At 41.1% G+C, this 26130-nt stretch overlaps 1 protein-coding gene and 4 non-coding genes across 6 annotated transcripts in view; 4 read left to right on the top strand and 1 right to left on the bottom strand.

The window, feature by feature from the left end:
- LOC142213282 (serine/threonine-protein kinase D1-like) overlaps positions 1 to 18440 on the top strand; it is a 70450-nt gene extending 52010 nt beyond the window's left edge. For both annotated transcript variants that reach the window (XM_075281594.1, XM_075281595.1), the window contains exons 10-19: positions 385 to 462; positions 3874 to 4138; positions 4836 to 4864; positions 7837 to 7909; positions 8165 to 8271; positions 10899 to 11060; positions 11823 to 11921; positions 14726 to 14993; positions 16894 to 16979; positions 18104 to 18440. In XM_075281594.1, the coding sequence (XP_075137695.1) occupies positions 385 to 462; positions 3874 to 4138; positions 4836 to 4864; positions 7837 to 7909; positions 8165 to 8271; positions 10899 to 11060; positions 11823 to 11921; positions 14726 to 14993; positions 16894 to 16979; positions 18104 to 18283 (1347 nt within the window). In that variant the 3' untranslated portion in view covers positions 18284 to 18440. The remainder of the gene's footprint in view (positions 1 to 384; positions 463 to 3873; positions 4139 to 4835; positions 4865 to 7836; positions 7910 to 8164; positions 8272 to 10898; positions 11061 to 11822; positions 11922 to 14725; positions 14994 to 16893; positions 16980 to 18103) is intronic.
- Positions 5416 to 5487, bottom strand: TRNAE-CUC (transfer RNA glutamic acid (anticodon CUC)). Its single transcript has one exon. It is a non-coding gene; the product is annotated as a tRNA-Glu (tRNA).
- A 4454-nt stretch (positions 18441 to 22894) lies between the features above and the next one.
- On the top strand, positions 22895 to 22966 carry TRNAG-UCC (transfer RNA glycine (anticodon UCC)). Its single transcript has one exon. It is a non-coding gene; the product is annotated as a tRNA-Gly (tRNA).
- A 1709-nt stretch (positions 22967 to 24675) lies between these two features.
- TRNAV-UAC (transfer RNA valine (anticodon UAC)) lies at positions 24676 to 24748 on the top strand. The gene has a single exon. It is a non-coding gene; the product is annotated as a tRNA-Val (tRNA).
- Positions 24749 to 25877: 1129 nt separating this feature from the next.
- TRNAV-UAC (transfer RNA valine (anticodon UAC)) lies at positions 25878 to 25950 on the top strand. Its single transcript has one exon. It is a non-coding gene; the product is annotated as a tRNA-Val (tRNA).
- The last annotated feature ends 180 nt before the right edge of the window (positions 25951 to 26130 follow it).

Consider the following 26130-nt stretch of genomic DNA (forward strand, 5'->3'; position numbering starts at 1 on the left):
TTCATAAAATGCCAATCATTATTAATTCTAATTACAAATTATTAATCATTTTATTGTGAATCCGGATTTGGTAACCAACCCCCATTCTGCTTAAAACTAATCCGGACTCCACATCCCTGGTTATTTTGTTGGGGATATTTGAAAGAAGTCAATTATATACTTTTCAATTCTAATTCTTTAATTGACACTTTTTTTTTTAGAGATTACAGCTTATACCCACTTTAGAATACGTTTGCATGTAGTTGAATAACTTTTCTCTGTTTATTGATAGAAGTAACCCCCCCCCCCTTAATATTATTCTAGAAAATATATGAAACTGTAAAAGCCCTTTAATTAATGATATTTGAGGTCAATATGTAATATAATGTTTAATTTATACTACAGCGGAAAAAACATTACTGGCAGCTGGATAGTAAATGCATAACCTTATTCCATAATGATACCGGTGGCAAGTTTTACAAGGTAAGTTAATGTGTATTGTGCAGATAAGTTGAGTGGTGAACTCTACATGCTACAATGCTCAATCACAATAATCATTATGCTGTATTTTATGGAGTAACTCCTTGTTATTGAGGAATACATCAATATGTCAAAGAGTAATAATATTGAGTTTGCCATATGTAGTAACTGTATCAGGACACACTCGTGTGTCAACGTAGACTGAGGTCTGAACTGACATAGTTCATGCTTAGTCAGTAATCCAGGCAACAGCTCAGGACATGCAGCGCAGGTTCAAAGTCAAGAGACAGTCTGAAGTCAAGCATAGGTAGTCAGGGGTTACGGTAACAGGAATACCTTGACAAGGACTAGCAGTCTTTAAACCAACATTACTCAGGCACCTTTGTTATGGGGGAAGTTAAATTTAAATAAAAATGTATCACTGAAGACTGGTGTGAAACGCCAGCTCTTTACCAGCTGGGCAGAGCGTACATACCCTATGATAACTTAGAAACCAGGTTGCATAGGTATAACACAATCCCTCAATAATATGAACGATTAAATACACAAAGTACCATGAAATAGTAATTATCAGATTGTCAAAAATCTAATTTTATTTTAACATGTACTAAAAAAAAATGTAAAAATATTTACAAAATGCTCATCTATGATGTATCCGATGATCTCATCACAACTCACTACTTGCGTGTAAATGTTTAGAATGCTGATATTTAGTCTGATTTACAAGTACATGCAGGTCCATCACCACCACTGACTCTCCCCGCTTTTCCCCCCCTAGGACAAATGTTACATGCCTACATGCACCTATCAGTGGTCACATCTTTTAAAGAGGACCTTTCATCAGATTGGGCACAGGCAGTTCCATATACTGCTGGAAAGCCGACAGTGTGCTGAATTCAGTGCACTATCGGCTTTCCCGATCTGTGCCCTGGGTAAAGCGCTATCGGTCCCGGTACCGTAGCTCTTTACAGTCAGAAGGGCGTTTCTGACAGTCAGTCAGGTACATCCTTCTCCACAGCAGCGCCTATCATGCTGTACTGTGTGAGCGGGAAGGAACGCCTCCCTCCCCTCCTAATAATACTCGTCTATGGACGAGCACTGTGAGCAGAGGGAGGGCGTTTACAGCCTATAAAAAGGTTATTTATGTTTAACAAGTAAACACTTTTTTTTTTTTTTTTTTACAAAAATACTGTTAAGAGCAAATACAGTTCAAAACTCAGACAAAGTTAGTTTCAGGAACCAGATTCTACTAGAAACTATGGTCAGCATTACCAAGCGCCGTGCACCTCACAGCAGAGCCAAGTCCAACCTCCATTTGTATTCACCAGAGCCCATAGTGCTGGGGATGGACTTGACAGATTTTTTCAGCCAGAGTTAGCAGCTATTGAGAGGATACAGCAGACTTTGTACACCACAGGTAAAAGCAGACCCAGAAGATAAGAATAACTCACCAGGATTGAGTTGGACCTGTCAGATGGTCTGAGAGCGTTGGTAAGATACAGGGGCGCGTAACTTGAGGGGATGCAGAAGGTCTAGTTGCATCGGGGTCAAGGAGCCTTAGGGGGCCCGTAAGTACTGGCATCAGTATTGAGATTGCAGCTTCCATCTGGCCCATAACTGAGGAGACCCACAAATTACCCTAACCACAGTAAGGATGGTTAAACACCTTAGCACCCGTAAACATCACTATCAAGAATTTGCTGTAGGGATGAGGTAGGGGACCCACAAGACTTTAGTTATTCCTCTGGTAGGAGAGCAGCTTCAGCTGCAAGGCAAAAGGCAGAGAAACAGTCATGGTCGTTGGTCCGGTCGGTAACAAGAAGTCAGTTTAGTACAAAAGGAACGGGCAGGAGAATAGTTGACAGTTCAGTTGGCAGAGAGATATCAGCGTGGTACAAAATCAGTTTCTGTGGAGAGAAGTTTATGAGGCAAGAAGGGGTCATAACAGAGAGGAACATAAAGGCAGATTCAGAAGGCAGGGGCATAGTCAGATAACGAAGCCAGAGGTCAGAAACGAATAGCAAACAGGTTCAAGTTGAAACTGCTTAAACACCAGGAGTTCTGAGTAGCCAGCAGTGAGCAAAAGATGGAAGTGGCCTAATAAGATAATCCTTTAATCCTTTAATAGTCCCACAATGGGGAAATTTCAGTGATACAGTTTCTTAAATGGTACAGTAGTATATAACAAGAGAGAAACACATACAAGCTCATGGCAGATAGAGAAATCCTAGGAATCAGAGCAACTAAAAAGGAAAGAAACACAGACACACTGCAGGATCATTTAGTTCTCTGTGTGAAGTGATGTTAATAATACAGCCGAATGAGGTTGGAGGACACGAGGAGGGGGGGGTCACAGCATGTAGATATAACAAGCAGAAAACATTTTTGCAGAGGTGGGGGACATATGCAGCTATCATGATAACATGTGGCAGTTCCTTTGGTAGGTAGTGAGATCTCCTGCTCACAGCTGATAGTTTGGTATCTTGTATCAGCACTATTGTCCATTAACCACAAAAAATGCCCCAAATGTCCTTCATCACAAGCCCTCCTCCGTTCTTCTTACCACTGTTTTCTACTGCCCAGAGAGGTCTGAAGGTATACATGGTGATGCTTTCTTGCCAAGCTTCCATAACTCCTGGGGTAGGTGGGTGATGGAAGGTTCCCAGGCTGTAACAGAGTCCCACGTGTCCACAGTAATAGAAAGAAATACCAGTCAGTTGTAGCATCTTCACACACCAGCAAAAGACTCCAAAAATCATCTCCTTGAAGGAAGAAGTCCGCATTTCCATGTAGGTTTCTCCTCCTTGCCGCATGGTGAGCCATGCTGTCCTAGCTGGGGGGATGGTAACAGGCACATGTGGAAACCAGCTGAACCAGGTCTTGTCATTGTCCATGCTTTACAATAGAAACAAAATACTCCACAGGGTCTTCCATTCGATTTATAGTTGCTAATTCATAGTGCTAGATTGCTTAGTTACACGATTCTTGAAGATACAGAGGAAAAGAGTGAGAAAGGAAAGATAGAGATTGCTCCCAGCTTGGAGCCCTGTATCGAGGCAGCCACTAAGGGCGCCAGGAAGTAGGAAGTAAAGACTCGGGAATGACAGACGAGACGTTCTAAAAGGGAAAAACACTTAAAAACCAAAAGGTATTAAGAAAGACTGGCGACCTCACATTAGCAACTGTAGAGGTTCCAGGTCTATTTCTAACAGATACTTTTTGTCTAATATTACATTGTGTGTATAGATCAGAAGTAACATTAATTTGATTTGAATTACATTATCTATATTCTGGTACACCAAGAAAGGCTGATACTTATTTTACTAAGTGCTGAATTATCTGAGGACCCAATAATAGACTAGTCATAAATTTATAATAAATAAATAAATAATAACATTTAGTATTACATTTTAGGAACTTCCTCTTTCTGATATCCTTCACATTGAGACTTTTGACAAAAATGTCATTGGCCTGACAAAAGATGGGGAGACACCTCACTGCTTTGAGCTGCTGACGGACACCTTGGTGTATTATGTTGGGGAGCGTCGTCCTAATCCAAAGGTTGGTTACAACCATGCAGATACTGGAGATACCTGGTATAAAATGATTCGACAAGCCCTGATGCCCGGCATGAATGAGAGCACGACAATAAAGAAATCAGCTCAATCAAGTATTCCAGGTGAGATGCTGTCAGCAGACATTTTATACGGGATCATCTGTCCATTAGAATTAATGTCCTAACTATGGATTGTGATATACGGTACTATTTCTCATGACATATATGCAGGTGACAACTGAATATTTCAAGGGACACCACTTTCTTAGATTGATGCTGCCTTGGCAATGAGTTTGAGTTGATCACGTTGGGCCATCAACTTCAACCCCTTGGAATTAGCTGTAGATCCTGGAGGAAGGTCTACGTGCCCACTTACAAAGTATAACTAGAGAGCGGCAAAATGAGTCGTACTGGGTTTTGTTGGACCTGAATATACCAAATTGTTTGGGTTTTAACAAAACAGTACAATCTGAAATTTCTCTCGGACTAACTAAAATGTCTGGCAGTTGTAAATTATAGTACTCTGGGGTGTCTTCAGACCCCAGATTTTAATAGTTGGAGGCCCAGGGGCGGTGACAAAAATTCCATAAAGGAGCGTGAAAATAAATTCCTCTTATGAATAAAGGAGATATTGGTGATTAAAGCCAAAAATCCAATTTTGGGGTAAAGCATCTATATCATTATTCAATCTTTGGGTGAACATGCCGACAAACAGACTCATTCAAAATGGTGCAATGTGGCATGATTTTATTGGCATGTATTTTAACATGACATACTTTGTACCTAGTTGGTATTGATTCCTATGTTCTTCCTTTTTTAGGAGCTTCTCTTCTACCACAGCAAAATTTGGTAAGTATACTGAAAAATGTCTCCATTTATTAAGTATGAAATTTTATACACCAGTCTGAATATGCAGGAAAGCTGTGGTAAGATGGACCAAATCTTTATATGTACAGTCATAAAGCAAAGGCTGTCAGTCAATAGATAGGAAATCCTAAGAAGAGCAGAGATTTATATAAATTATTATTATTTTTTATTATTATTATTATTGTTTATTTATATGGCACTATTAATTCCATGGTGTCTCCCAAATAACAAGCATTTGGGAGTTACATACAATACACAGAATATACAAGTAGATATAATACTAACAATGACCGACTGGCACAGTGGGGTAGAGGGCCCTGCCCGCGAGGGCTTACAATCTATGCGGGAAGGGGGAAGAGACAGAAGGATAGGGGGAAGAGACAGAAGGAGAGGGGGAAGAGACAGAAGGAGAGGGGGAAGAGACAGAAGGAGAGGGGGAAGAGACAGAAGGAGAGGGGGAAGAGACAGAAGGAGAGGGGGAAGAGACAGAAGGAGAGGGGGATAGACAGAAGGAGAGGGGGAAAAAATCATATTTCCCTGACCGGGAATCGAACCCGGGCCGCGGCGGTGAGAGCGCCGAATCCTAACCACTAGACCACCAGGGAGTGACATGTTATATTTAATGTTTTCCTACAAAACTACATATAAATATGCTTAGCTACTCCTGTTTAATTATTGTTATTATTTACATATTATTCTTATGTACATATGAGGGTTTACATACAACACACAAAACAAGAACAACACTAACACTAACTGTCCTACTGGTACGCTGGGATAGCGGGCCTTGTCCAAAAGTTCTTAGAATCTATGAGGGAAGGGAGATATACAGTAAGTGAAGGTAGGAGCTGTTTGGATGGTGGTATGGTGGTAGTAGGATTACTGAAAGTTGTAGGCCTTCCTGAAGAGGTGAGTCTTGTGCTTGTGGTGTTATGTTATGGTAGTGAGTATTGGAGGTACATGGGAGAAGTCTTTGACATGGTTATGTGAAGAGAGGATAAGCGCAGAACGGAGTAGGAGGTCTTGTTCTGATGTTGCAAAAAAACACCCTGGGTCCACGTACAGCATGGCAGGCATGGCAGGCTGTATACTCCTTTGCTTGCACAGTCACAAACATATTATTAGCATTAAGCAGAGGGATGAGTACTAGATGGCAGTGCCCTTAACCTCTTGATGTGAATCCAAAATGGGGCAGTTCTTCCCTGCTTCAAAAAGGGAACAAAAATTGCAATTTTATCAGAATATGCTGAATTTAGGTCAGTCACAGGCATACCCAGGTGCCTGCTAACAGTCCATTCTCAAGGCTGAGACGGTTCAGTGTTGGGAAAAATTACTTTTGCCAAAATGAATCAGACATGGATCCATCATAATTTTCGCCCACACCTCCAGATGGTGCCTCTGAATAGCGGAGCCACTATCTCCCAGTTCCAGTTATTGTACTGCTAAACAGCTGCGGCCTAGTCAGCCATATTATGCCCTGCTGCACCGCCTCACATGTTGCCACAGCTCCCACCACTCAGCCACACATGTCCTGTGGTCTGGTCCATTACATTTTGATTACATATTTACTCCCATAAAGGGATTATTTTTGAGGGCTTTTATTTCGAAAAGCCAATTTTTCATCACCTTTCAAGTATTTCACAGCCATAAATGTGTCTCCCAAATAACAAGCTTGTAGCCATCAAAATGGACTAATTTTTCTTCAAAATATTGCTTATACAGTATATAACCGCTATGTGTGTCTAAAAAAAAAATCTTGGGCAAGCACCTTAACCCCCCAAAAAGGGTAATGTTTGAATGTTAAAAAGCATAAATGTGAGTGGCAGCACAGTGTATTGTTAAAGTTGGCGTTTTATCCAGTGCTTACCACCTGTTTATCTGCAGACATATATGTTACATTCTTTTTGACATATCTTCGGCTGTGTTTGCCTTAGGGAGCGTTCACACTACCATCAGTGTCCGACAGCTAGTGTCCGCTGCTAATGTCCGTTCAAAATCTTGCGCGGACATTAGCAGTGGACACTAGCTGTGTCCGTTCATTTTGCATTCATTTAAATGGACATCGGGTGTGTTCTTTCACAGTCTGTGTCTGTCCTTAACTGCCCGTTCCCAAAGATGTCCGACTTTTCAAGCGGACAGCAAAACACGACATGTAGACCTCACTATAAAGTATATCACATCGGTCTCATCAGTTTTATTTTCTGATTACAGATGGGTTTTTTTTACTCTATTTTCTGTACATGACTGCCAACTTACCTAAGACTCTCCTCTGCTAACAACAGTTTAGTGATATGCTTTATAGCATTCTCATGGCTATAGGAATCCATAGACTGGAGCTGACTTACTAAGGACAGTGGGAGAATTTTTAGACCTACTTATCGTGGGGATGAGGAGTAGATAAACTGTGACATCATCTATTGTCAGTAATGGATGCAATAATGGATAATGGGTCGGTGGTGTTATCTATAGAGGTGTTATTTTACTTTGTAATCCTGTCTGGTTTGTCTCTGATGTAAAGCATCAAGAATCATAAAACTTTGTTTAAAAAAAAAATAATTCAGTTGCCGGCGATACACTGCCTTTAAGATGGCTTGGAAAGGAAAAAAGGAATAGGCATGTTGAGTTGAACATACTCACCCCCTCCTTCCTTTCCAGTATCTGCTATTGTATGCAGGGTTAGGTTAGCCACATACATATTAGCTCATATATTGTTTGTATCATCTAAACATGGGTAAGAAAAAAAAAAATGAAACAATAAAACCCCTCTGTTTTAGAATCTCATTATAAGTCCAAAGTCCCCCTACCTGTTATCATCTGAATCGGCTCCCTAGATGTGTCTTCTATTGCTTTTACGACTCACTTGCCCTATCACACATATCATGAATTATAAATCTCTCAACAAACATTTGGAGCCATATTTAAAGTATGTAAAACAAATCTCTCTTCTATTTTAGGATATAAGTCATATGTACCAGATCTTCCCGGATGAAGTTCTAGGCTCAGGACAATTTGGCATTGTCCATGGAGGTAACAAAATGTGTTTGGTTTTAATTTTACGGGATAACCTTATTAAGTTTGGGCATTGTTACAAAGAAAAAAGTCAGCACATAGTCATTGTGTAGGTGTTACCAAATTTGCAGAAAGGTTGGGATTATTTTTCTACTGATATATTAAGGTACAAGTTTTACAGTCAGAACTTAATAGCTAGTTTTTATATCATGTATTGTATTGTACTTGTTTGATATTTGTTTAGCTATGGAGAACTTTTTTTCCCTTTCATAGGAAAGCATCGGAAAACTGGGAGAGATGTTGCTATAAAAATCATTGATAAACTCAGATTTCCCAGCAGGCAAGAAAGTCAGCTCAGAAACGAGGTGGCCATACTGCAGGTATAAATAAAGATAGCCTAAATAACATATTAGGGTGGTTTCACACTACCGATGGTAATGTCCGTTGCTGTCATCAGTCATGAATAGAGTTGCGCGATCGCGATCGTGAAATTTTCTCGATCGCTGATTGGAATCCGATTTTTTCCGAACACGATCTTTTTAGGTGGGATCGAGATTGGTAGTATTTCCCACAATGCCTTCACACTGAGTATATAGTGTATACTCAGTGTGAAGGCTCCGCTGCGGTTCCATAGGAATGGAAGCAGCTGGCACACAGCCTTAACCCCCTGCGCGCCGGCTGCCTCCATTCATTCTAATGGGAGACTAAAGTAACATCTCTAGTAACTACTTACCTCCAGAGATGGCTGCTCCGCTGCTCTTCGCCTCGCTGCCGCTCCAGCTGCAGTCTTCTTCGACTCGCTGCCCCCTCCCTGCCAGGTTAGGAGAGTGTGGGCGGGTTAGGAGAGTGTGGGCGGGTACAGGGCGGAGAGACGTGACGTCTCCCCTCCCAGTACCCGCCCACACTCTCCTAACCCGCCCACACTCTCCTAACCTGGCAGGGAGGGGGCAGCGAAGGGAGAAGAAGACTACAGCTGGAGCGGCAGCGAGGCGAAGAACATCAGAGCAGCCATCTCTGGAGGTAAGTGGACACCAGGGGGGACTAAGTAGCCAGAGGATTAAAAAAAAATCCTCTGGCTACTTAGTGATTCACTACACAGTGTGGATTCTAACAATTGTTAGATTCCATGCTGTATAGTGACTAGGATTGCTTTTAAAATCCGATCTCCGATTAAAAAAAAAAAAATCCAATTGGCTTGCATTGGGATCGAGATCGGGTTCGAATGAAAAATGATCGGAAATCGGATTTTAAAATCGATCCTGAAAAGTCAAGATCGGCTCAACCCTAGTCATGAACTGTAGCAGAGTGACGGACACAGACAGAGGCACCTTTGTCCATGTCTGATCCCATTGACAGTGATGTAAACATAAAGGACGTTGTCTTACATCATGTTTGTTTACTTTGTAACAGAAGAAAAAATCCTGTATGCACAACTTTTAAAAACATGAGGGAGGAAAGCTTCTATCATGTTTTTTACATAGGGGTAAATGCAGACGGACACGTGATGGAGGGGGCTACATCTAAACCTGTCATTTATTGTCTGTTGCTCTCATTCTGTGACGGATGACAGCTATGGAAATTAACAACTATGGTGTGAACCCATCTTTACTGTCATACATTGCTGTATCCTATGTTATCTTCCATATCTAATCTGCTGTAGATGTATTCATATATTCAAATAATAAAAAAGATGCCACCAACATGTGACCAGCACAAAGTACAAGGGTTGTTAGTACCTAAAGACAATTACATTGCCTCTAAATCTCCCAATAGATTCCTTGTTAGGCCAAAACATGCCAGGCCAAGCTTTGTCATATCTTTTAATAACACTGGTAATTTACACTACATAATAGACTGTTGCTAGTGCTATTCTGTACAGAAGCAACACCATAAAACCATGAAATATATATATTGAATAATAATTATTATTACTGTATATACTCGAGTATAAGCTGAATTTTTCAGCACAGTTTTTGTTTTTTTTTTGTTTTTTTTTTTTGGGGGGGGGGGTCTATGACCAGCCGCAATAGTAATGTACAGAATCTCCCATAAAATAGTGAAAAAAAAAGCTTTACAAAAATAAAGTAAATAAAAGTTCTAAATCCCTCCTTTCCCTAGAATACATATAAAAGTAGAAAATGACTGTGAAACACATACACATTAGGAGTCCCTGTGTCTGACAGTGCCCGGTCTACTGAATATAGGGGATCTGTCGTGCTCCTGTTCTGTCGGGAAGGGGTTAATAGGAGCACTGCAGATACCCTATATTTAGGCAGGCTGAATTCCAAGTGGGGGAAGAAAAAACAGTTCTCAAGCTCAGGCAAGGGGCAGACAGACAACCAAAACACCCCCTCCCCTTTCCCAGCAACTACTGCACCCCAAAACTCCAACCATTTAAATTTTTGAAATTTTCCAGTAGCTGCTGCATTTCCCCCCTAGGCTTATACTCGAGTCAATAAGTTTTCCCAGTTTTTTTGTGATAAATTAGGGGCCTCGGCTTATATTCGGGTCAGCTTATACTCGAGTATATACGGTATATTAAAAATGACAACCATTCTATCACTGTGAATAATTGACAGGACAGTGAACAATAGCTAGAACAGGAATATAAACGGGTTAATATCACATTATTGATAAGGAGCATATCTAACATTAAAAAGATTCTCCCTGAATATTGGTGCCAAAATCCATAAAACAATGGGAGGCAGAAATCAAAGCACTCCTCTGACTAGGCTCAGTCTTCTTCGGCTAAGTGCCACTGGAAGCAAAAGGGGTGGAAAGGGAAGAGGAATTTGAGCCAGTAGGCTGCTTTAGATTCCTCTTCCATTTTAGTTGTGTGAATATACCGATAAAGGGGTTTTCCAGCAGTCTAATATATGATGCAAGGGGCATGGGGCTGCACATGACATAACAAAATAATAATCCAATCACTGGTTGCAGCGATGACAACCTCAACCAGTGAATGAATATTTTCCACCTTTTAAAGGATAACTTCTTGGTTCTTTAGAATTTACGTTGCCCTGGTGTTGTTGACCTCGAAGCCATGTGTGAGACACCCGAACGTATTTACGTAGTCATGGAGAAGCTGCATGGTGATATGTTGGAAATGATCCTGTCCAGTGACAAAGGTAGACTTCCTGAAAGGATCACGAGATTTATTGTGACACAGGTAAAGTATTTATTACTGTGGTTAATGTAAATCCTTATTCTAGGATCAAGTTAATGCGTAATAGCCATAGATGGGATGGAGCTGGAAAAGCGCTTAAGGTCACTTCAAAATCATGGTGACAATGCAAATTTCATACCTATTTTCCCTAAGTGGGAAAAAGTTGGGAAATCCATCAATTGGTTAGTCAATTGTGTTTTTTGCACCATAGGGAAGTGCAATTTGAATGCAACTTATGCACATAGGAGAGTCTTGGGTAGGAAGCCTCTATGGAGATGTGCAGATATTCTACAGCTCTATACCACAAAGCTGTAGGCACTAATATGTATGATCCAGTTAAGTAGCATTGCAGGATGCGGCAGAGCGACATGGGAAACAGTGGGTGTGGATGATTTTCAAAGGGATAGTAGGTTAGGCCTGATACATTATGAAGAATGGAAGAAAATGGTAGAAATGTTGGTGCAAATTTGCAAGTGCATCATTTCCTAAAAGTTGTGCAAATAAAAATAATCCAGATTTTACACATTTTATGAGGGGCGCATCCTATAATTAATTTGACATTAATTGACAGCAAAAAATAAATAAATACCAGCTTTATTAAATGCAGGCCTTTGTGTTATAAAATGGAATAAATGTAAAATATGCAAACCATATGCAAAATTTTCTTTATAAGAATGTGTACAAATAAGCACACATTTAGTACAAATTTAATACATTGTCTTAAAGAATAGTTATTCAAAAATATGTTTGTTTTTTTTCTTTTAGATTTTGGTAGCTCTACGCCACCTTCACTTAAAGAATATTGTTCACTGTGATCTCAAACCAGAGAATGTTCTCTTGGTAACAGAAGATCCATTTCCACAAGTAAGAATATGACCATATAAAGGCTTGCTGAGTATAAATTGTCTGTGCTATAAATGTATTTGACCCTGTAGTTGCACTCGAAAATATGAAAAAAAGATGGGGACCATAACATTCTTTATTTCTCAACTTTATTTTTTAAGAAAAGATTTGTACTTTGCCTTTTATGATGGGCCACTGAACCCCGAACCCCTGGACCAGATTTTGATGAAAATTTCCTGTAAAAATCCCTAACTAGTATATCTGCATGAACAGAATGAGCTGGTACTCAAGTGCGTACATCTTGTTCATACCCCTTCCAATGTACTAAACATTGGAGTTCACCTCTAACACTACGAGTGTCAATGATCCTATGAGCCTCAGATTCTAGGTCTCCTTCCGCTTGAACAGGAGAGGGTGTTTAATGGACGGCATAACCAGTGGCAAATGTAGGAGAGATTTCTGAAATCATATAATTCCTTCAAGTCTAAATTGGGGGGGTAGAAATAATTTACCTGGGGTATTTTAAAGGGCTAGTAGCTAATTCTGTTTGATCTCAGAAACAGCAGAAATAAAGTCTTGTGAGAGAATTAGCTCAGGATTAGGGGTTTGAGAGGAACAAAAGCTTTGAGACAAAGGATCAACCTAAACATTTTTAGATCTATAACTGTAGGCTACTACAGAATCAAACTTGGTAAAAAAAAAAATAAAAAAAAAAAATGCCCAGCTATCCAGTCTGGGATTGAGGAGTCTCTTGGCTGAAAAGATGCAATTCTTATGGTATGTGAGAACTGTAATTTTATGTTTAGCCCCCTTCAAAAACTGATGCCATTCTTCAAAGGCCCATTTAATAGCTAATAGTTCACAATTGCTGCTATCATAATTCTTCTTAGAAGGTGAGAATTTGCAAGAGAATAAAGCACAAAAACACAAGTTAGTCACAAAAGCGAAGCCTTGGGATAACACCGCCCCAAAACATACTTTCAAGGCATCAAGTGCAACAAAAAAGGGATGGGAAAAATCAGGTTGAACCAGTACTGGAGCGTCCATAAAACTATGCTTAAGAGACTCCAAGGACCAGGTAGTATATAAACACCAATGAACTAAGTCAGCTCCGTTTTAGTGAGTTGAGGTTTTTTTTCTGTATACCACTGGTTTGGGAGTGGAATACAGTCGGGAAAGCTGGATTCAGCGTATATATATTCTATACACTGATTTGCTGTATACAAATTTATTTTCTCTGGGAGATACACCGAGGTTGCAGTTCCTCTTGCTGCAGTATAGCTCTGAAAAGAGTTGTTGTTTTTCTTCAGATTTCCTGCCTAACAGAACCTACAATTCTGTCTGACCTTCAGCAGATGTCTAACCCTATCTCTCCAAGCCACAACTGAGATGAACATGGCTGACATTATTCTTATAAATCAGAGGTCACCTGATTTCAGCAGCCAATGGCTTTTTCCTATTTTTTTTCAATGCCTACGTCATCGTAGTTCCTGTCCCACCACCCCTGCACAGTTATTGGTGCAAAAAAAAGCACCAGGGAAGGTGGGAGGGGATACAAATTTTTACTGTGTTTGCCGCGTGGTATTTGATTGGAATCGAATGTCTCGAACAGTCTGATATTCGATCGAATAGCTATTCATTCGAATGCTGTTTGCTTATCTCTAGTGACAGTGTCAAATCCCAAAACCGTGAAATCCTGCCTTCTCTGGCCCAAGACCACCCACTTGACAATAATAAAGAAGAGAAAAAAACTGAAAAAAACCTGCATATAATTAGTATCACCAATATAGAAATGGGAAAAAAAACAAGAGCAGAACAAATAGGTCCCCTAAATAATGGTAAGGCACTTGACACTGCGCCTCATAGATGTTTAATGGGTAAAATCAGGTCCATTGGCTTGGAAAATATAGATTGAAAACTGTCTAAACAATCCAGAGACTTGTTATCAATGACTGCAGCTCAGACTGATCCTCTCTGTTATAAATTTTGTACCCTGTGGTATTGCAACCTTTTAGATGCAATGCGTTTAAAATCTGCTTTTTAAGAGGTAGCTTACACCTTGGTGCAAATCCTTTTTTGTTGCGACATTTTTAGCCACAGTTCATGTATTTCGTGCCTTTTTATAAGTTTTACAGCAGGATAGTAGTGGGGTGATTTTGCGCCTCGAAATGTGACAGCTGAAATAATCGCAATGCCATGCACACAACTTTTTGTGAGAAGTTGAAAACATTAGTAGGCAGGCACAAATAATATAACCTTTTGATGAATATTTTTTTTGAATTTGCTAAATTTCCCCTATGTGTTCTTCAGATTCCCTATTTCAAGTCCTCTTCGAATTCTGTTGTCTGAAGTCCTTATATAATGTAATACAATGACATATGATGAAGTACTGTAATAGTTGTAACTTGTATGTCTCTGAATATATGTCTACGACTTAGAGATGAGCGAACACTGTTCGGATCAGCCGTTCCGAACAGCACGCTCCCATAGAAATGAATGGAAGCAGCTGGCACGGACACTTTGCCGGCGGCCGGTCGCTGTGTCGACTACGTCCATTCATTTCTATGGGAGCGTGCTGTTCGGAATGGCTGATTCGAACAGTGTTCGCTCATCTCTACGTAATAGTTACGTGTGAAAGCTAGTATTGTTGTAATATACTGTAAAGTCTTCCTTATCATTGCTTCTCATTCTGGGCTTTTTATTGTGAGCAGTATAGGAAATCTGTTGCTACCTGGAATTTTAAGAATCAGACTATCTTTTCTTAATTGATCCTTATTCTTATTAATGTTATTGATGTTTATTATTCCTTTATGTTTACAATTAAGGTAAAACTTTGTGACTTTGGCTTTGCTCGCATCATTGGTGAAAAATCTTTCAGAAGATCAGTTGTTGGGACGCCTGCCTATCTTGCCCCTGAAGTTTTGAGGAATAGTGGTTACAATCGGTCACTGGATATGTGGTCTGTTGGAGTGATCATCTATGTCAGCCTTAGTGGTACCTTTCCCTTTAATGAGGATGAAGATATTAATGATCAGATACGGAATGCGGCATTTATGTTTCCTAAGAACCCATGGAATGAGATATCAAATGATGGTGAGATTCAGATTTACAAATGTGACAGTGATAGAGTTAAAGCAAACAATCGCAGATGCCAGTGGGGACTAGGAAGGGCGCAGGAGCAGAGAATAATATGGAAATAATGAAAGGTGTTTTTTTTTTTTTTTTTTTTTTTTTTTACACGTTTCTTTCTTTGTTTTTGTAGAAGTTCTGTCTCATAAGTGTCAAACTGATTGTAAATTCCAAATGATGAAGTAAAGTTCCATAGCTTAGAACCTTTTTTTTAGTTCTTGTATAGAAAATGATTATTAGTAGTGGTCATAAAATAATTCAGTATTGGCATTTTTGTTTTTGGAAAAGCTACAGAATGGGTTAAAAAAATTCAATTTAAGTAGTACAGGTAGTCCTTGACTTATGACGTTGATCCGTTCCTACGCGGCATCGTAAACCGGTTTTCAACGTAAGTCGGAAGCATACGTAACTGTACCATATACATTACAGTAGAGTACAGTACAGTCTTCCTCGGTTCCGAGCTGCTGCACACTAAATCACGTACTGTACAGGGAGAGCTGGCAGCTTGCGTTTATGTGGGAGCTGACTTTTTCTCATAAGAATGCATTGACCAGCGTTGAGTGGCCAGTGTACCAGCATTCGGCCAATCAACGCTGGGGGTCTGTGAGGAGGCGGAGTCTAAGATCGGACCACAATGGAGACTGCTGTGATCTGATCTTAGACTCCGCCACAGATGAGCCTTCGGCAGAACCAGCGTTGATTGGCTGAATGCTGTACACTGGCCAATCAACACTGGTCAATGCATTCCTATGACAAAAAAGTCAGCTCCCGCATAAACGCAAGCTGCCAGCTCTCCCGACTAGCAAGGACGAGCCTGCTGCAGAACCAGTGTTGATTTGTCGAATGCTATACACTGTATAGCATTTGGCAAATCAACGCTGGTTCTGAACCGAATCTTTACTGCGAATAGCGATAGTATTCAGACGAGTATTCGATCGAATACTACTCGCTCATCTATAGTCGTAACCACGAAACGTCGTAACCCGAGGACTACCTGTATTACTCATCTCACTGATCCCTTTCAGCTGCCATTGCTGGTTTCCCTGCTGCTCTCTACCTCCTGGTCCCTCTTTGAATACAATTGATGCCATCTCAGCCAATCACTGGTTGGCGCATTGACCCATCTCGGCCAGTGATTGACTAAGAAATATGGTTTGCCTTGGTATTGAGAGAGACCACAGAATGTCATCAGAGGAAACTAGGGAAGGCGTAGGAGGAAAGGCTTCTTGTTTTTGCCAAACACATGGAATTATTATACAGACCTTTCACAACCAAGTATAAATACAACCATAATGCCTCTGAGGTAAAAAAGAACAAAAGCCACATGGATAATATAGCTTTTTGTACTTAAAGGGGCTCTATCATTGGGAAAAGTCATTTTTAGCTGAGCGCATACTTGCGAAGCCTTTAGAAAGGCTATTTTACACATACCTTTTGTATGCTAATCGCCTCAGTAGTTTTTGAATGAGCCCGTTTTTATTCACATGCTAATTAGCCTCCCCCGTGCACTCCGGAAGTGTCTGTGTGCACCCTTTGGTATTCTCTATGTGTGTGAGAGCAGGGAGATGAGGCAGCAGCAGCAGCAGCCTCTCTGTTCTCACACACACACATAGCACAGAATAGCAGACAGTGCTCACTGAGACTTCCTAGTGCATGCTGGAGGCTAATTAGCATGTGAATAAAAACAGGCTCATTCAAAAACTACTGATGCAATTTACATACAAAAGTTACATGTGGAATAGCCTTTCTAATGGCAACGCAAGTATGTGCTTAGTTAAAAATGACTTTTCCCAATGATAGAGCCCCATTAATACATGTAATACATTAATACTTTGTCTCAGTCTTGTTTTTTTTCTTTCTCTAGCAATTGCTCTCATTAGCAGTTTGTTACAAGTACAAATTCGAAGACGATTCAGTGTTGACAAGGCTTTGAGTCACCCATGGATGCAAGTAGGTGTTGTTTTGTCTTATTATCTTTGTGAATATAGACAGAGGGATACAACTGAATAGAGGTCTGAACCTGATTGAAAGGTTCTCCATTAGCAAAAATTAAAGGGGGAAACTGGATCTGGGAGTTCTCAGCTAGTTTTGAACCTGGGTCCCAGCCCCTGTTCCTCAGGTTGTTCTGCTATCTCTTTCCTCTCCCTTGTTCAATCCAGCTTCCATAGCATAGCTAATTACCTATAAGAACTGGAGAGGAGAGAGGAGGCCGAGCAACCTAGGGGATGGGGGATTGGTTTCAATCATGTGACTCAGGGTCAGGAAGAGTCCAAAATCCCCAAATCCAGCTTGACTAAATTCCTGGAGGGAGTATGTTAATTTATAGTCCCTGGGCAACCCCTGGAGTCTGAAGCACAACCAACAGACTACAGTGGTGCTGTTGCAGGACATATTTTTTCTAATTTTATTGGGAAAGGGAGTTTAAAGATAACGTGAAGGAGTATTAGTGGTTTAGATGTTCTTTGGAGAAATGATAAACTGTTTTATAAAAGTGATTTATAAAATTAAAGGGGTTATCCAGCTTCCAAATAGTATCTACAAATACATCCACAGCAGTACTAAATCCTCACTATTCCCTTGTGCAGCCTTTGCTTGGCTTTATTTTACTTGACACTCCTCATATATCTGTTTTTTACATGCAATGAATCTGTAGACAAACTACATTCTCCATGATTCATCTGCCTGCTCTCACTCTCTGCGCACCCCTTCTTCTTCATTCCCCCCTGTGTGCAAATTCCCAAATTCCAGGGTCTGTTTTATGTCAGTGTGTCTTGTTTCTCTTCTTCAGTCCATACAGAATCACTCTCCTCCACATATCTACCAGACAATAAATCACATCCAAGAGATACTTTAATAGACGAGAAGGCACGTGGTACTGTGTGCTCTTTAGTTTGCTGGCTGAACTGCTCAGGGGGAGTGAATTTATAAACGAACTGTTACAGCTGTAAAAAATAAATCAGTTAAAAGTTGTCAAATGTAATCAAAATAGATACGAAAGTGTTTTGTATTGATGCATCCTGTTATTTGCCTCACTCTATTTGCACCTATGATAAATCATGTTTATTTCATTTCAGGATTTTCAAACTTGGTTGGACCTTCGGGAATTAGAGACAAAAGTTGGGCAAAGATACATTACTCATGAGAGTGATGATGCACGCTGGCAGAGATTTGCAGAGGAATGTGGTATCGAATATCCTCAACATTTTGTCATGGGACCTCAGTATGATGAAACTGAAGAGGAAGATGAAGAGTAAATGGTTGCTGGATTTATGATACTGCTTCTTGGACAAGCCAAAGACTTCGTACTTTGGACAATATTTGTAACTTAACATGTCACAGTGCCATAAGGTTTATTATGCTAGCTGTAATGGATAACAATAATATATTTCTGATTATATATAAAAATATATATTTGTAACCATAAAAGGCTGATACACATTAAAACCAAAAAGTTTCCATCTACACTAACTTTCAAAATTCTATGTATATAAATTTTATTTTGTAAGGCTCAATATTTTTCCTTTGCGGCAGATAAACGAATGAAAATGCACCAGAATTCTGGTGAAATTTGTGCCAAAAACCTGGCATACATACTTTACATCTCTTATAAAAAAAAGAAAAAGAAAACTTGCAGGAAATGTTACAATAATGGAAGTATACCAGATGGCAAAATCAATGTACAAAAAGACTCAAAACAATCCCTTGATGCCAAATTTATCCCTCTCTACCCATCCTCCCGGAGAGCTCCATAGGATAGGGCAACTAAAGGTTGGTACTGGTCCCCTGAGTAATTTTGCACAAAAAGCACTACGTCCTAGGCAGCTCTGGATGTCGCAGATTTCCAGCCAGACTTTGCAATTAGAGATGAGCGAACACTGTTCGGATCAGCTGATCCGAACAGCACGCACCCATAGAAATGAATGGAAGCACCTGTGACGCCGACCAGCCGCCGGCAAAGTCAGCGTCACAGGTGTTTCCATTCATTTCTATGGGTGTGTACTGTTCGGATCGGCTGATCCAAACAGTGTTCGCTCATCTCTACTTGTAATAAGTAACCTGAGGTACAGCAGAAAGGAAATAGTGTTTCTCTAATTTCCTCATCATCACTCAATATCTGTTTCATAAATGGGGCTCATTTTTTAAAGAAGACCTTTGCCCCCTTATCCTTGGTCCACTCAATCTCCAATCTATCCATAAGCATAAAATATTTCATCTAAGTGAAATATTTGCCAGAGATGGAGTCAAGGTTTGTAACCAGTGGATTAACAGTATCCTAAAGGCCAAAAAAAGTTAGGACTTGGAAGATTTGAGGAACTACTAATGTGTCTGGTTGAGCATTAAAGAAAAATACTGTAGTTTGGGAGTACATGGGACAGAGATACCCCATTTTGTTTAATCAATTCACTCAAGCACTTCCAATAACTATGGGTAAAGGTGCAGTCACATTTGGGACAGGCAGTCAAGCGTCCCAGTTTGGCGCTGAAAGTTTAAATTAATAGATTGCTCCATGAAGAAACTTAAAATGGATCTCTTGCCGCTTATCAGCTATCACCAGATGGCCGAATTTTGCCCAAAGCTCCTGAATCCAAGAAGGCAACTCTGGATCACAGAAAGTGGCTTCCCATTTAGAAAACAACATGCTCAAGTGGAAATATACATATGACAATGATGACTAGTCTCTGGCTGACCTGTCAAAAGTTTGTTGTCTGTGTTCCTTATAGTTCAGATATTTTTGAGATGGGGCAATTTAAGGTATATAGAGAAGAGGATCCTGACTATGGAAATTCTCAAATACATGGAGTCTCTGGCCACCCTCACCTCCAAGCCAGAGGATTCCCCAAATGTCTGGAGTATCTTAAACACTACAGGCACCTCCTCCACCATATCGTAATGTACAATTTTTACTTGACTTGAATACCTATGATGTTGGAGGAGGATTGCAGTAAGAGAGATAAGAGCTCAATGGCCAACACCAGAGACCAAAAGGGGCCTAAATAACAAATCCTATACATGGCTGTCCCCCGCCACTCCCAACTCACATTGTCAAACATTCTTTCAACATCAATGGTAAGGAGGACTGGGGACAGGTGGTCCCAGGATTCATCCAAACCGGATGAAGGATGGATAGAACCTTCCTGATGTTAGAAACAGTGAGTCTTCCCAGCATGTATCTCACTTGGACCCAGGAATATTAATTTTGTGAATATGGCAGCAAGTCTATCAGCCATTATCTTGGTAATCAATTTAGTAATGATTTTTTGATGATAGGAGGCCAACTGCATGGGATCTTTGCCCAGTTCTGCCAAAACTTTGATATAAGCCATGTTAGCCTCTGGTTAATATTACTGCCCTACAAGTAGGATTTGCAAAGTTTGACTAAGCACGGGGATATCTGTCGTTTGGGAATTTTGTAGAATTCACTCAAGAATCTATCTGGTCCTGGAGCTCTATGAGCCCACACTCCCAAGATTGTCACCAATCAAAGAGGTCACCTTCACTTGATGTAGTTAATCAGATGGCAACATCTGTGGTGGGGGGTGCCTGTGGTATAGTATATGAGTCAGTGTCTCTTAGGATGGAATTCATTTTTGGGGGATAAGTGAAGGGTCCTGTAGGGCTTGGATATGTTTGGTGGCATGTCAACCTCTCTCAAAATGAGTCAAGAGCTTCCCCGTCTTGTTACCAAATCAAACAGTTGGGTGTCTTGTTTAGAGCATGTGTTTCTTTCTATCTATCCTCCTATAGTTTGTACGTCTGTTTGCAAGTCTGCCAGTTTGCTTTGTTGGGCTATGACTGGTCGTTTAAAAAGGACGTATAGACAGGTCGCAGATCTTTGCTTATAACACACAGCTGAGTAAATTGCTCCTTAGGACAATGGGGGTAAGATTGAACGTAAATGACGTTTAAGGCACTATGCTTCAACCATCAGTTTTCTAGGAGCACATGAAAAACCTCATTGCTAGCCAGGTAGGGTGGAACATGCTACGGATAATCCGTACCTCATAGGAACATGTCTCTAAAGTCCAGAACGATTGAGTGACCGGAGATAGCCAGATCCCCTATGGCGTGAGATTTCATTATGGACATGAGAGAGTTTGAGGAAAGAAAATAATTGATTCAAACCCATGTGTTGTGGGTTTGAGAGTAATGAGTATATTCCCTACCCTCCAGGATGATTTCCTGCCATGAGTCCAGTAGTATAGAATCACTTTGGAGATAAAACATCACAATTTCCCTAGCCCTATCCCTAGCAGGAGATCGGAGTCCGTTTACATTCCAGGAAACTACACGCAATGTGAGGATAGTTGAGGATGTAAACTATAAGAAACTATAGTAGTGCAGTATCACAGAGAAATGCTGCTCTATGTTTGTGTCTGTTACCCCCGGGTCGTCTTGTTTGTCTTGTCTGTATAAGTGTTTATAGTAAAGTACATTATGTCTGCCATTTTACTGTACATACGCACTTTCATTTACTGCTGTACTCCTCTTGACCAATCACAAGCCACAGGGTGTAGTTTAAGGAGAGAGTTTATATTCTCTAGCAGCTGTAGTAAAGTTAGTCCAGTGGTTGGAAAGTCCAGTAGTGCGTAGTCCAGTAGTTCAGAAGTAAGAAGTGAACCGAAGGACGAGCAGATCAGGTTCTGTTGCAGAAAGCATCACTCTAGAATCAGCCATCTTATTCCAATGAACAACCGGAGGCTGCCCTGGAGAGAACTTTGGGGGTTCCCGAGAGACATTGGTGTCCATGCCATTAGGAGCTACAGAGGTACCGTACAGGAGTGTTCCCTATCAGGACTCATGGCCCCGCTACAGTCCCCTATCTGCTGAGTTAGGGAGTGGTATGAGAGGAGGAGAGGAGAACAGTAAGTTAAGTACTGCAGTGTCTTTATGGCCATGACTAAACTCTTAAGTCTTGGACATTATGTATAGAACTGTATGCTTAGTGTCATCTTGCAAAGTTGCTGGAGCATCTATGGGCGTTGTTCAATAAAATTTATTTGGTTTACTCCTGAGTATAATAATAGTGGTAGTGGGATCGCGACCTGGGCCAGGGCCTGCACAATGCCGCCCTCCCCAGCAGATAGTAGAAGGGGAAGCGCAGTGGCAATGAGCAGGCCTGGAGAGGTAGGTAAATAGGCCGCTACTTGCTGGGGATATGCCAACAGATAGCAGCTTATTATAAAAAAAAAAAAGAAAAGTATGTTACTTACCGACCTCACCACTGCTCCTGCTGCCGCCTTCTCTTCATCTGGCAATGAGCATCTCTTGTGCTAATTTACGGGAAAAAAAATTGCTGCAGCTGCCATCCGCTCCAGAATGCCAACTAATACCGCAGCCTAACCTCGCTTCATCAGAGCTGCTGCGCTGGAAGTGGGACAGGGAGTACTGGTACGGTTTCAGACCGAAAAAGGTTCAGAAAGGATCCGTTGGCTCTCACCCTGGCCGAAGTGTCACCATAACAGGAGAGATTGTTATCCAGGAAACTTGGGCCCACACTCACCTGCTAATGGGCGGACCATAGGAATCCCCAATGTACCCGACTAAACGCTTTCTCCACGTCTACCGAAAGGAGGCAAAGAGGGGAGACACTAGCGCAAGCCACCGCTATAACCAGAGTTCTTGCAAGATTTATTATCATTGCAAAGGTAAAGGATTTCTTTCATGGCCGAAGATATTAGCATTTCTCTGTTACACGAAGAAGAAGCTAGAAAACCCCCAATGTTGCACCTCCATAGCATGCAGATAAATGAATTCAATCATCATCATTTAAACAGATATTAAATCCCAAAAAGTGGTCCATGACCTACATCCTGTTATGTCACCGAGAGATGGTAGTCCTTTTTTTTTTTTTTTTAACATCTTCCGTTTCATAGTGTAGCGGTTATCACGTCTGCTTTCCATGCAGAAGGTCCTGGGTTCAATCCCCAGTGAAAACACGAGGCTCTAACAATGTTAAAAAAGTTATTTGGGGTAGAATTGCCAACAAATAGGATACACTCACCAGAATCAAGCTGACATTGAGAACCTGAACATCTATTGCTAATGTCTTGCCGTTTATGTTAATACGCAAATAAGCTTTTTGGAACAACAAAGGAGTTGCAATTGCTCCACAGAGATAGACGGCAGTACCCTCATTGACGTAAAGGAGAAGAACGTCAGCGTAGAGCGCCGCTTTAACCCATCAACCACCGATCTGAAGGCTGTGAATGTCGGGGCACTGCTGGGTCGCTACCCCTAGGTGTCAGATGACGAGCGCATAGAGAAGTGGGACATGGAGTACACCTGTCTGGTACAGTTTCAGACCAAAAAGGGCTTAGAAAGGATCAGTTGGCTCTCACCCTGGCCAAAGTGTCACCATAAAGGGAGAGATTGTTACAGAGAAAACTTGGGCCCACACTCACCTGGTGATGGGCGGGCCATAGGATTCTTCAATGTATCCAATCACACGCTTTCTCCATGTCTACCGAAAGAAGGGACAGAGGGGAGACACTAGCACAAGCCACCGCTATCATCAGCGTTCTTTCAAGAATTGTCATCAATGTAAAGGTAAAGATTTCTTTCATGGCCAAAAATATTAGCATTTCTCTGTTACACAAAGAATAAGCTAGAAAACCCCCAATGTTGCACCTCCATAAAATGCAGACAAATGGATTCATTCATCATCATTTAAACACATAATAAATCCCAAAAAGTGGTCCATGACCTACATCCTACTATGTCACTAAGAGATGGTAGTCCACTATTCCCCATCTTTGGTTTCGTAGTGTAGCGGTTATCACGTCTGCTTTACACACAGAAGGTCCAGGGTTCAATCCCCAGTGAAACCAGGAGGCTTTAACAATTTTTAAAAAATTAACGGGATCGGAATTGCCAACAGATAGGTTACATTAACCAGAATCAAGCTGACATTGGGAACCTGTACTTTTATTACTAATGTCTTGCAGTTTATATTAATACGTAAATAAGCTTTTTGGAGCAGCAAATGGGTTGCCATTGCTCCACAGAGATAGACGGCAGTACCCTCATGGACGTAAAGGAAAAGGACATCAGCGTAGAGCGCCGCCTTAACCTGTCAACCACCTATTTCAAGGCTGTGAATGTTGAGGCACGGCCGGGTCGCTACCCATAGGTGTCACATGATGAGTGCACAGAGAAGTGGGACATGGAGTAACCCTGTCTGGTACGGATTTAGTCTGAAAAAGGCTCAGAAACTATCCCTTGGCTCTCACCTTGGCCCAACTGTCACCATAACGGGAGAGATTGTTACCCAGGAAACTTGGGCCCACCCTCACCTGGTGATGGGCGGGCCATAGGAATCTCCAATGTACCCGATCACACGCTTTCTCCACGTCTACCGAAAGGAGGGACAGAGGGGAGACACTAGCGCAGGCCACCGCTATCACCAGAGTTTTTTCAAGATTTATCGTCATTGTAAAGGTAAAGATTTCTTTCATGGCCAAAAATATTAGCATTTCTCTGTTACACGTAGAAGAAGCTAGAAAACCCCAATGTTGCACCTCCATAAAATGCAGACAAATGGATTCATTCATCATCATTTAAACAGATATTAAATCCCAAAAAAGTGGTCCATGACCTACATCCTTTTATGTCACCAAGAGATGGTAGTCCTCTTTCTCCCATGTTCGGTTTCATAGTGTAGTGGTTATCACGTCTGCTTTACACGCTGAAGGTCCTGGGTTCAATCCCCAATGAAACCAGGAGGCTTTAACAATTTTTAAAAAATTAACGGGGTCGGAATTGCCAACAGATAGGTTACATTCACCAAAATCAAGCTGACATTGGGAACCTGTACTTCTATTGCTAATGTCTTGCTGTTTATGTTAATACGCTAATACGCTTAGGTTCCTTCCGGGCTTCAGACCCAAAATTCCTTCCACCACAAATATAAACCAGCTGATCACCTTACCAGCTTTTTCCCATCTCCTTCCTCTGCTGACGAAGAAAACTTCCATACACTGGACCTCATGAGATGCCTGAGGATCTACCTCCAGCGTACGCGTTCCTTCAGAAAGTCAGGAAAATCTCCTCAACTTCTTGGGGAGACACAAAGGGCTTAAGGTTTCCAAAGCCTCAATTTCACACTGGGTCAGGGAGACAATTAAGTTCTCTTATTCAAGGGCACATTCCACGAGGTTGGTTACCACCTCCTGGGCAGAGACAAAAGCCTTGTCTCTAAGTCAAATTTGCTGCTGCATTTTGGTCCTCGGAGGCAACCCTCGTGTCCCACTACCGCCTGGACACTCGGGCTTCAGAAGCTACTGCTTTTGGTCACGGTTTAAGTGCAGTTGGTGGTGAGGACCCACCCTAGGGGATTACTTGCTAACTCCCCATATTGTGCCACTGTAGGATGACAGGGAATGAAGGATTATGAAGATAATCTTGTTTCCCTTAGTCCTAACCGCGGCACAAGACTTCCCGCCCGGACGAATTTTGTCATTGTTATAAATATATTATGTTACCTATGCATAATTAGGTTACTCTTGTATATACATGCAGGGGGGAGGTTCTTGTGCCCTCTTATAGGGCAAGCCATGATTAATTAATTGGCTAATTAAAAATCCGCCTGTCCTACCAGCACACAAGAGCAGAAATACCCCATATTGTGCCGCTGTTAGGACTAAGGGAAACAAGATTATCTTCATAATCCTTCGTTCTCTGTTACACGTAGAAGAAGCTAGAAACCCCCCAATGTTGCACCTACATAAAATGCAGACAAATGGATTCATTCATCATCATTTAAACAGATATTAAATCCCCAAAAAAGTGGTCCATGACCTACATCCTACTATGTCACCTAGAGATGGTAGTCCACTTTTCCCCATCTTTGGTTTCATAGTGTAGCGGTTATCACGTCTGCTTTACACGCAGAAGGTCCTGGGTTCAATCCCCGGTGAAACCAGGAGGATTTAACAATTTTAAAAAAATTAACGTGGTCAGAATTGCCGACAGATAGGTTACATTCACCAGAATCAAGCTGACATTGGGAACCTGTACTTCTATTGCTAATGTCTTGCCGTTTATGTTAATACGCAAATAAGCTTTTTGGAGCAGCAAATGAGTTGCTATTGCACCACAGAGA

Source organism: Leptodactylus fuscus, chromosome 7 (genome assembly GCF_031893055.1).
Source record: "Leptodactylus fuscus isolate aLepFus1 chromosome 7, aLepFus1.hap2, whole genome shotgun sequence".
NCBI classification, from domain to species: Eukaryota; Metazoa; Chordata; class Amphibia; order Anura; family Leptodactylidae; genus Leptodactylus; species Leptodactylus fuscus.